Here is a 12,988-nt window from a genome sequence, read left to right as displayed (position 1 = left end):
CACGGGAGTTTGAGAACTATACTGAATCACATCAACGAACGAGGATAGATGTATTAGTGTATCCTCATAACAAAACTTTATAAGGAAAATCAAAACCTACATGACTAAAAACCAATCACAGATTATATACTTTATTGCATAAGAATTGTTGCCATGACAACGAAAGTTTTATTCTTAAGCACCGTGCGAAAAGGTTCAGGCCTTATTCAATATTAAAGTTCTTACCCCAAATGTCGTATACGTACGAATTACATACTACTACGAACTAAATGACCCGGTGAACTTCGTATCACCTACATATATTTGTGTCAAAACTTAATACAAATTTTTTAAAACAGGCTACTAAACAGCTATTTCAATTTTTCTTTCTAAAAAAAAGGCATCAAATAATTCCCAGCTAGAAACAGTTTTTATTGGAAATTTCATTTGTTTTTAGTATATTTCTTTACTTATTTGTTTAAACCTTCCCTGAACTTCCACAAATATTTTAAGATCATAATTAGCCAAATCGGTCCAACCATTCTCGAGTTTTAGCGAGAAACAACCAGCAATACGTTCTTATAGAGACGGCTTTTCGTTTTTAAGCTCACATTGCGTTATTAGCCTATAGACACAACGCCAGGGCTAACATACGAAATCGTGATAAGTGATAACGGTATCTGATGAAACTTTAAATTTTCTATCACGAATGAGTGGCATTGACAAATGTCATGATGCTAGCTCATCCATCAGCCAGCTAATTGCGGAGCTTCGCAATTAGCCCAGTGTCGTCCGCAAACTAGCCCAATTGATGACATAGAGGAAATGAACTTCTATACGAGACTACGTAATACGTATTCCGTTTAATTCACCTCCACGAAATCACGTTTTCCTCAAATGGCGCTTGCCACCGCCAACTTGGCTTTATCGTCCAATTTGACTACATGGCGCTACAACCTTTTAAGTCTGGGTCTCAGATTTCTATATCTGTTCCTTGATCATTTCTAATATGCAACTTTCTGTGCCTGACATACACCGACGACTTTTTGCGTCTAAAGCATGCCGGTTTCCTCACAATATTTTCCACCGTACGAGCAAGTGTCAAATGAGCACATAGACATAAAGTCCATCGTTGCACAGCCAAGGATTGAGCCTACGATCTCAGGCATGAGATTTGCACGCTGAATCCATTAGACCAACACTGCTCTGCTCCTGGCACATACATCTAAATATATAGACAAATTAATAAAAATCTATCAGTTTTTAAATTGCGTCAATCAAATCTAGGTAACGTTACAATAGAAACGTTATCCTCATATAAAATGCAGTCGCTATTCACAATAGATGACGCTTGTAATTGAAATGTTTCAATGAAAAGGATTTCCGATTACTAATCACGTATACCTTATAAAATGTCATATCATTGCTTGCGTTTAATGAAACCCGTGTCTGACTACACATAACAAGAACCAGAATGCGGCTGTCCTTGCTAGTTGTGACCACAGGCAAATGGGTCAATCCGCATTCGGAAGGAAGCATTTAATCTTGCAATATAAATAGTTTGCTAATGTTTCCGTTTCTTCATATGTAGCTTATTAAAGTAAATAAAATGATAGTCGTGTACACGTTATCTTCCGCAAATAAAACAGTTGCGAATAGAATCACGATTGCCTCATTGCAAATATAATTTATTTCATTTACCTAATTACTTGTATTGTCTTGAAAATACTTCCTATACTGATAAAATCACGTGCCTTACAACTTGTATTGAGCGGAGAGAGTGGATCGGTTGCATACCTTATTAATAAAAACTTCTAATTAGAATATGTATAGATTCTTTCGGTATGTAAGAGTGGTCAATGCGGTAAGCGAAGCTTAAAGGGCAAGGTTGTTAAAGATAATAAGAAATTGTGCTGGTACAATTTAATTAAAGGTGCAGCAAGATATTTATTGCAAAGCTTGCAAAGAAAGGCCACAGTATCTGGTCACAAAGATTTGCTTGCTCTACTAGTTTGACACTTTAACGCCGTAGGAAAGAGAACCGTTATTATTAATTCTATTGTTCATGACCCCGACTTCCGAGTGAAAACATTTTGTTAAAATGTCTGTACAATATTTAGTAAGAAAGAAACTATGATATTTGTCAGGTTTTCATTAATAAGGAGACAAAAGCAGTACTAACTAATAACAATCCATTAGTAGTAACAAAAACGTCAGTACGAGAATACGTGAAGTGCGGCATAATGCCAACTTCTGATGAACACGAAGAATTCTATTTTGTAAACAAGCAATTAGACTTGCACAATAACAATCATAAGGCAAAACAAGCAAAAGATTTATGAAACGAATACAATTAATGTGTTAACGGAATACGTGACCCAGATAACGTAAATATCGTTTAAGTGAATCATGCGCCAGATCATCAATATTCAACAGGGGAAAGAATATTATTGCGTCAGTATTAAATCACCCTCACAACCTTTATTTGTGCAATACCATAATTTTTATTTTAAAGTTAAAAATCAGGTTGAAATTCTTGCCGCAGAATAGAAACGGAAGTCTATTAAGTAAACAAACTTAAGTAAGAAATCTAAATTATTGCGCAGGAGATTTCTAGATCGGGTTTTTTATTTTGGACTTCCAGATATAGAGTTACTCAAATATGCAGAGTAAAAAGAAGGGTCCTTAAACAATATGGCACCATTACACAAAGAGACAAAGGTGAATGTACGATTGCGGAAATAAGTGAGGCCATATTATGATGAAACCACTCCGTGACGCAGCTATAGGACCTACAGATACAAGCGAATAACTGCAGCGCATATACAATTTACAATTTCGAGTGAATCATTCTTAGAAGAATTTTTGGCCCTATTTGGACGACATCAATTTATAAAATGCAACAAGCTCAAGTGGTTGGGACATGCGCACCGAATGGTGGATGACAGAACCGCAAGGTCCTTATAGAACTCATCTGGTGACAAGAGAAAACCTGGGAGACCGCGGCTGGGTTGGTGGACTAAGGCCCACAAGAGGCTGTATATCCATTGATAATGGTATTGTGATCAGCCACACCGTCGACTTCGGGTGTAAGTCATGAAAGTTCTCTCACGATGTTTTCCTTGACGAGTGTTGAATGCGCACATAGAAAGTCCATGGCACATAGACGGCGATCGAACTACAACTTGAAGACTTGCATAAATGAATTTGCATAAACTAACTACAATCCAATACAAAAAATAAATATTAATTACCTTTTAACGTTAAAACTGTACTAACAATAATTACTGTTATACAAAAAACCTGGGTGAATTTTTGTTATCTCACAATTTAAAGTATGTTAATATATTATGTATTTATAAAACGAAGTCTAGTTATTTGCGGAAATGAGTTTAATATGTAGGCGTCGCTTTATGCAAATTGCGAGCAAATATAAGATTATTATACCCCTACGACCTTCACCGTGCTACGTTATCCGGATTTAAATGTAATAAAATCAAAATATAGTTTCAAATACTCGAGAGTTCAAAATAGCATTCATGCAAAATAACACGTAAACACGAGAACATCTTAAAGATTCATGTTAAAACTCCTCCATCAACGGTTTTTTTTAATTTTATAAAAAACTAGCTGACCGGGCAAACGTCGTTTTGCCATGTATATCATTTATAATAAAAATAGGGGTTGATCGTAGAGGGGTGAAAATTAGGGGTTGTATGTATTTTTTAAAATTATAAATTTTGTCTAAAAAATAAAAAATAAAATTTAGGGGTGGACTACACCTAACATTTAGGGGGATGAAAAATAGATGTTGGCCGATTCTCATAGATACCGGATAAGCACAAAAAATTTCATCAATATCGGTCAAGCCGTTTCGGAGGAGTATGGCAACGAAAACTGTGACACGAGAATTTTATATATTAGATGGTACAGTGCATACCCAACTTATATTTGAGAGAATATATACTTCTTATCTACGGGTATTTAAAGTATGGAATAAGCGTTATAACAAAATAATTACTCTAATAAGTGTGGAACTAATCATTCGTTAAAAAGCTAAACACGTTTCAATCGATACTGTGAAAAGAAATCGTGAACGGTACAAAATTCGTTTTATGATATATTATGACGAAAATGCTAAACGAATTAGTACATAAAACTAGTGTATATATTGACAAAATCATTTTATATAGGGTAGACCGAGGCGAATCGGATCACAGGGCGAATCGGATCAAAATAAGAAATGTGTTGATAATTCAAATATCACATTCACATAGAACGCACTCAACCGGCGTTTTGTGTCTCTCCATTTACTGAGCACCTCCCGACATAAGCAGTATTTCGATCGCGCTTGTGGATCAGTGGCAATGTCGCTCGTCAGCCACTCGGTTTTTTGTGTGTGTCGCAATTTGGCGCTCATCTAAGGTTACGTACTTACGTTTTCTTTGTGTCATATGACGGATTTGTCTTAAAATTTAACTACTTTGGTTTATATTGTTGAGCAAGGTGTTAATATTGAAGAACCAATTCGCTTTTAAGTATAATCTTAGAGGTTAACGTCTAAAATATTTATTTCAAAAGTCTTAATTATGGGGCTAATCGGATCATATCCTTAGGGGCGAATTGGATGATACTTTTAAACTGATTTATTACATGTTTGAGGTTATTGATTCATATTTATTTCATGACCACCGGAGAATGGTGTCAGGAAAAAATAAAAGAGGCTGTAAATTAAGTCCAGAACAAAGAGTTGACCTTGCGTAAAGCTGCTAAGAGTTTTTCAGCACCGTTCACGAGCTAACAGAAAAAAAGGACCATATGTATATGTGAATTATGTGCCAATAATTAAAATTGATCTTATTATTATATATTTTTACTGATTCCAAAGTTATTTAACACTATACCTTAAAATTTTGTTATATTTTGTGCACGATCCGATTCACCCCGACAGTTGGGGCGAATCGGATATTTTCCTTTTTTTAGTTTTTAATAGCTAATTAAGAGAATATATGTATGATTTAAGTTTTTAAATATTTATTTCATAGGTAATTGTTACTTCTTACGATTTTATCAATAAAAATAACATTATATAGCACTTTAGTATGATTTACTCAACCTCAAAGAAAAAGTGATCCGATTCGCCTCGGTCTACTATAATCGTTTTATGAATGGCCTCAAATCTTTAAAAAGTGAATAGTTTTGTCTATGTATTTTTACTCAGATTAAAAATAATCATATCACAGTTAATTGAAGGTTACCTGTCATTTTAATATTACTTATTAATTTAAATGTTACCATAAATACCTGTCAATATACCCGATAATGTGTTTAATTTCCGTTCAATTGAGATCTATAAGATCATTGGTACCCGCCCACATTCCATGTAGCAAGGAAGCGAATGTCTCAATGTCATCTGACCCTCATACCATTAGAACCACTAGGATATTACGCTTGACCTATTATTTGGCTATGTTGAATTATACGTTGATAATAATTATATAATTTGTCCATCACAAGTTAGTACGTGTATCGTTTTGGTTTATCTGAGATTTTTTAAACGTTGCAGTTTAAGATAACGAAAAATCTATTAATATTTGCTATTAAAAGCCAATTTAAAAGAAAGCAGATTCGCTGTTATAAATTTCGTCTACGTAAACATTATTTTTGCTTTAATATAAATCATGAAATACACAGTCGTTAGCGGTTACGTAATTTCCTTCCATTTTTCGAAATGAGTAAGAACAATTACGCATTACTTACAACAATAGTATTCTAAAAGATATTTCGTTTCGCTTGAAAATACTCTATTCTGTTTTTATCGGTTTAAATATTTTTCGACTTTTTTGTAAGATAAAATTTTTCCTACTTGCCATTAAGCAGAGACTAGGTCAAGGAAATCAAGTTTACATATGCATACGTACTTCCATTCTAATGCCCTATATTTACTGAAACAAATAGTTGCTCGTAGGAGCAAACTGTATAGACAAAATCCATTTTAAAACCTGACAAAACAAGGTAAAGCAACTAAATCGTTAATTCATATTAAACAGACATTTAGACAGATGAATAACGACCAAATTTGACATTAAATCTAAAAAAACTGTACCTGTTTTTAAGCATATTATCTGGCACAAAAACATTCCACCAAGACGGACGTTTTTGGCGTATGTATATCGTCTCCCCTTCCTCGTCTGTATCATTGCCACCCGACTTCCGTCTCTTTTTACGTTCGAGTTGCAATTTCGCTGCCCAGGATCGTCTCCGTCCTTTCTCACTGGGTCCGTAGCCGTCACCAACGGGCACGGCCAGGGAGGCACGGCGGGGCATTTCTGTTGGAGGTCCATCGAACTCGTTCAGTTTTCTATAACGCTCAGCAAATGTTGCATCCGACGCCCTGCGTCCATTTGACGCTGAGCGTTTTACGACATCAGTTTCGATGAAGGCCTCGTCATCATCTATATCACGATTGAAGGTTTCATCACTGAAGCGTCTAGGACCTTCATCGGCTGCTTCTTGTAAGCTGGCGAGAGGCAAACTAGGCCGATGTGTGCGCAGGCCGCGGGGCAATCGATTCGAGCGGCCCTGCAGGCGAGCTAGCGCCAAGGGGACCGGGGATTCCGTTAGTGTCGGCTCACTAGCACTCATTTTGAAAACTTTTGTCACTTACGTCACTTTCACACAAGCTCTATCCGTTTACAAAACACATGTTCACGTATACGAAAGTCTTCTGGAAAATAATATAGCTCAAATTTTTCACTTAAATTACAAACATTTATGTGGTATTCATACAATGTAACAAGAGTATTCGAAACTACCTTGACATTAGCCTTAATTGAGACCTTGTAACCTGGGACAATTGACAATATCGAAGTAGGAACAGGTTGAAATACGATATGTGTCTTCGTACACGAAATATATATTATTTCAATCAACACTACAATTTATTAATTTCACTTGTTTTTCTAGTTGAACATTCACGTTCCATACATAAAAGATGTAAGTACAAAATAGAAACCATTAATTTAGCATCAGTACAGCTATATTCAGTATCTTGTAAGTCATAGAACAAGAATAGATACCATACCATATAGGTATAAACAGGTGCAGCTTTCGTAACTACCTAATCGTCACCGCGACTCGCACAGGGGAAAGTTGACTCGTATATAATGTTAGATGATTAACTGTCTCTTACTAAACGGTTCATAATCGTTTAAACATTTCATATATCAATGGTACTGAGGATATTAGGATAACAAGAAAAACATTTATATAACAAATCTAAACTGTATATTCAACATTTGTAAAGATTGGAAATAAACGGGTTTTATTATTATTATCTTCATTATATATAATACTACTGTACGTGTGTATATCAATAAGCTCCTCGTAAATGGCTGGACCGATCTGAATGTATTTTTTTGTATGCGTTTGGGTGGCGCCCTGGATGGTTTAATGGTAAAAACAGCCCGGCAGATGGCACTGCAGTCGGTATCTAGGTTATTTATCTATACAGCAAAGCATGTGTCCGTTATTAAACTCCTAAACGGCGCCTAAATGTTTTATGTGTTTTTTTGTATGTAGGACGTGTGTACAGGACAACGTGTGTCGGATCCACAAGTTATATGTAAGAACTGTGTATTTTTAGAGGAATAGAATAGTTGTCAAAGCAAAACACACAAACAAAATGCTACAAAGGTTGTTCGCTGAGGTTGACGTCCAAACAGAACTCTAATGACGCGAGGATATTAATATTAACAACTATGACATGTGCTCGACTGAAATAGCTAGAAAAACAATCAGTTACGACCTATTCAGCCAAGGCCGTGCTTCAATTCAGTATCATTAATTGTCACTCGTTGCGTAAAGCGCATTCATTAATATAAATATTATTTTTAATTACATGAAATAGATAAAGATCAGTCATAATCACGTGCTTTAATTAAAAGACAAATACAAAGATATATTGCCTGTATCGTTGGTATGTTTCAATCACAAAAAGCTTTAAAGTATAACACAAATATTTATTTTAATCTACATTCAAAAGAGTTTACAACATCAATGAAAAACAAAATTGAATAAATCATAGTGTAATCAACGTTTTCATCAATCAGACATCTTTAGAATTTAAAAGAATCTCTTGTTTTGATTTCTAATGTGTTTACATCGCTACTATATCCGCATCGAATCGACACTGTAAAATGTTGATCGAAGTCTGGTTTTATAAGTTTTGTAATGGCGGTGATTGCTTGATCAATTTGTCAAAATTTCTTAACATCTCTTGAGGCCTACATTTGTTTAACTATATTTTCACCACAGTATAAAATAAATTGTATGTGAATAATTTTTACGATATTTTTGCCAGTTACTTTAAGTGAATTTTGTCTAGTCCTCATGAATTATCGCATATGACAACTACTCGGAATCATGATAATCAGCGAAAATCTATCAAATGTCATATATATAAGAAACATTATTTTTATCAGTCGATTTGAAATACCATAAGTTAGCAAAAAGATGAAAAGGAATTAAATTTACCAAATAAATTACAATTTAAAATGTAATAGAAATGCATACGATTAAAACGGAATTAATTAAATAAATCGTTAGTCATGTAACGTTATTAATTAGTACTACAATAAAATAAAATATAAATATCATAATTAATAGATGAATAGTCGCGAATATTTCCTACAAATGTAAGCAATAAAATCATATTTTGCCAATACACAGATTATGTTAATAGGCAAGTAATGGTCTGTATAAAGATAAAGCACGCACAATGGTTAGTACCTTGTTAGTTCATAGTTATCTCACGTCTTAACGTTGCAACTACGCATTTAGACATTACCGTGTTGCTTTTTACAACGTTCACTATTTTCAAGGCTTTTGCTTTTTCGCCGAACCCTATTGAACCAAAGACTAAAGATTCTTGAACTCTACTGTATAATTTAAATACATAAAAATGTCTTAGATAAATTTTTATCAAACAAAAGAAATCTAAGATAGTCGTTACGTATTGTAGATAAATATCTCAGTTCGGTAGCAATACATTTCCCACCTCTGTATATAATGAGTAAACTAATCGAAAAGCTAATAAATCAGTGGCACTACAACCTTTTTAGGTTTGGGCCTTAGATTTCTGTATCTGTTTTATGATCATTTGTCAATCTAATAGGCAAGTAGGTGATCAGGATCATGTGCGTGACACACGCCGTCGACTTTTTGGAACTAAGGCATGCCGATGTCCTCGCGATGTTCACCGTTCGAGCGACTGTTTAATGAGCGTAGAAAGTCTATTGGTGCACAGCCGGGGATCGAACGTACAACCTCAGGTGAGAGTCGCACGCTGAAGCCACTAGGCTAACACTGCTCTTAAAACGTACACAAATCAATTACTTTAATATCTCTTGATCATTTCGGATAAGCACATCACTCAAATCACTGAAAATAATCTAAAAATGTTTTAAATTTAACATTATACAGCATAATGTATACACAATGGAGCGACAACCGCATATTTAATGAGAAGCTATACGCGGCATACTGATACCGTCTCTTCGAAATCCATATCGGCAAATGACGCTTTGATTTAAAAAAAGTTTTCTCACTGTCACCGTGAGCGCACTCTTCTTTAGAAACAAGACGTGACACTGAGAAAAACTTTAATGTAACGGTCACAAAAGTAACCCGTGCTGTCTTAGCCTAATAAGACAAATAAAATACGGATCATTACAATCGTCTAATTTTTTTTAAATGTTTTCTAGATAATTCCCCGACTATGTTGTCGTCGGACGTATTAAATAACTTACTTTTACAACTTTATGTAACCTTTACAGCAAATTCCAAAAAGATGCCACTTAGCCTGTTACTTTTATTCCCATTGTTTGTTCATTGTTATACCTGTCATATCCATACATTGGATAGTCGGTCAGAACCAGGTCAGAACTCAATCCTCTCTTTAATAGTTGAGAATTCTTAACAAAGTTGGTATGTAATGTTTAAATGAGCCGTAACGTATTTAAACTAGAAGCTGTCGCTGACCACGACTGCTCTAGAAGATATAAGTTACATAATAATACATTACAATCGCTATAGAAATGTTTTAAGGGCCATAAAATAAGTTATTTAAACGCAATGCGTACTATTCTAAAGAGCTACACAACTCGTGCGTACAAGCGCGATAAAGAAAAAAACAATTTAACAAAAAACACACATGTTTTGTTATATTCAATTTATCGACTCCAATTAAATGAAAAACCAATTTACCTTTCTCTGTTTCTTCATTAGAAATGAAACATAATATATAAATAGCCTGTCAGGCATATTTATATAATACATATATATAATATAATATTAATATTTAAAACGCACATGTCAAGTAAACATCTTACGAAGTATTAAGAATGATAATATCTATCTTATCTCCGACACATGTTTAACTTTTAAGACGTAATAAAAATATTTAGGCGACTTCATACTTAAGATAAAAAATCTCCGAAAGGATTTCACCACAGAACATACTCGTATAAAACGGATAGACAAAAACACTTATATCATGACAAATAATACTCTACTTTCCATTATCAATGCTATCGAGTACTAAATTTTGACCGTTTAAGTATTGTATTATCTACGTTATGTGTTACAGAACATAATTTTTATAATAATGTTATCATAAGATATAAAGATAGCATTAATTAGTCAAATAATTAATGCAAAATTCTCTAATGCCCTAGATTATAGATTCCAAAAGAGTATTAATAAAATAATAACGTATTATATTATTTACACCACATGTTAAAGTTGAATAATACAATGTCAAAAACATCGACAGATCTAGAACCATGCTCTCGTTTTAATTTCCAAAATAAACTCTTTTAAGACTGGATTAACATCTCGGGTGCAATAATTATAAGTACCTACACAAATATGTGGCAAACTTGTTGGAAATATTCCCAAATTTGCATGTGCCACAAATAAAACTCCGAAATGACGCTCTTCACGAGTCGCTCCCATTCCACACAACAAAATAAACCTAAAATATATACCTCATAAAAGAAAATACACTAAAAGACTCCTATTCAACATGCAGCCGCATAAATCTGTACAAATGAAATGTTTCTAACAATAACATGAGCATATGTCGTTTTAATTAGACTGAAAACACAATATTATAATAGAAACACTGCATAAACAACGTTCATAAAGACGTTGAGAGTTAATTTGCACATTATAATAAATCGTTTATTTGCAAAGAAAGTAAGTTTAATATCATACCCACATATGAACGGATAATTCTGCGTGAATTTCTTAGATTATTCTAGAAAATTTGGAGCACGATTTATTTTTAAGTGACGTTCATCACATAACAATGTGTTGACGGGAAATTTAAAATAAAACGCTTTTAGTGGACTTTAATTATGAATGGAACGCTTAAACAAAACTAATAGGTGATATATCAAGTAGTACATTAACATACAAACTATACTTTTCTTCCTTTATCTTGTCACATAAATAGATCATACAATGAAGGTTGTATAATCTACTAATTGGCCCATTATTCAATGATTTGCAAAGGATATAAATACTAGTCCATATCAGGGTTATTGTGCTTGTTAACAAAACAATGATTAATTATTGTGTTTATTTAAGAAATTTATATTTCTAAGTATTTAATGCTCTGATATATTTTCTAGAATATTCACTGTTCTTTATGGTAATTAAAAACTTCATTGCAACTATGTTACCTTGTGTTTTATATGACCGAGCCAGTTTTTCTTTAACTGTATCACAATCAAGATAATTATATAGATTTACAATTTTCCTTTCCTTAATTTTTTCATTAAGTACGCTAGTATATGATTTATGCGACTCATAGAAATACACCAAATCCAATCGATAAAAAAATAACCATACCAACTTTTCAGTGAAGTATATTTATGATGTCTTTAGACTTTACTTAAAACAATAATTAATAGATGAAAAAATAACACAAAATGTGCTTTATATACAAGAACAGAAGTAAAAACAAAATAGCATCGTTAACAAAAGAAAAACGATTCAAGTGAAAATTGCGAAACACATATCAAATATCGTTTTGTTAGAAAAATACGGTGTATCTTATATCAAAGTGCACCTAGGACTTGCAACAGACAACCATTCGCCACGCTGACATTGAGAACTACATTACACATACTTGCCACCTTACTTGGGCGACTAGGTCATATGTTGTACTGTGAACTTTTTTATGCGGCAAACTTCTATAGGAAATCTTTATTTATAGCAAATGCACAATTTATCACCGATGTGGTCTTGGAATGTCATTGTATATTAGAAAATGTACCTCATGGCGAAGATTCATATGAGCTTTTAGTGCGAATTTTGCTAGGCTTTCAGCCGTTAGATGGCTAAAACAAATTACTTTTTTTCTTTAGAATTATATAAAAGCTATGTTGGCCTAGTGGCTTAGCATGCAACTGATCCCGGCTTAGAACCTATGAGCTTTCTGCCAACGCATTTAACAAAAAAACGTAAGGAAACCGGCATTAAATAAATAAAAATTAGCGTGTATCAGGCAAACAAGGCTTACATACTTGCTTGTTCATTTAAAAAAATGGACACTAGACTAGAACAAACCTAAAAGGTTGGAGCGTCACGGGTCTGGTTTGGATTGTTGACAATCATCATTGTGAGTAACTAAACTGATCATGGTTTTAGACTGCCGTTCTTTTAGATTTACCAAAATTAAGTGATTTTCATTTGGGCTCTATATCAATAAATTTAATCTGCAACCATTTATAATTAAATCTTTAGCGAATGATAAAAAGTTTGATAAGTAATAATGATAATAATGTTTGATTGACTCACTGATTTACTTTGCGTTGACGTACCTAATATAGAATGAAAATTTAGTTCCTTTTTACTTCTAAGTCTTTAGTTACGAAAGAATAGCAAGTGGTCATTTTAACTTATTAAATATATTTGAAAAAAATCTATTCATGGGTTTATG

At 33.5% G+C, this 12,988-nt stretch overlaps 1 protein-coding gene across 11 annotated transcripts in view; it reads right to left on the bottom strand.

Annotated features, from left to right (window-relative positions):
• LOC125055919 (TLD domain-containing protein 2) overlaps positions 1-12,988 on the bottom strand; it is an 89,009-nt gene that overhangs the window by 51,577 nt on the left and 24,444 nt on the right. For 6 of the 11 annotated variants that reach the window (XM_047658663.1, XM_047658664.1, XM_047658667.1 and 3 more), the window contains exon 2: positions 6,086-6,706. The exons of the other annotated variants lie outside the window; for them this stretch is intronic. In XM_047658663.1, the coding sequence (XP_047514619.1) occupies positions 6,086-6,624 (539 nt within the window). In that variant the 5' untranslated portion in view covers positions 6,625-6,706. The remainder of the gene's footprint in view (positions 1-6,085; positions 6,707-12,988) is intronic. 11 annotated transcript variants of the gene reach the window in all.

The sequence above is a fragment of the Pieris napi genome, chromosome 14, assembly GCF_905475465.1.
Source record: "Pieris napi chromosome 14, ilPieNapi1.2, whole genome shotgun sequence".
NCBI lineage: Eukaryota > Metazoa > Arthropoda > Insecta > Lepidoptera > Pieridae > Pieris > Pieris napi.
The sequence above is the reverse complement of the archived record's forward strand: the minus strand, read 5'-3'. Positions and strand labels throughout refer to the sequence as shown.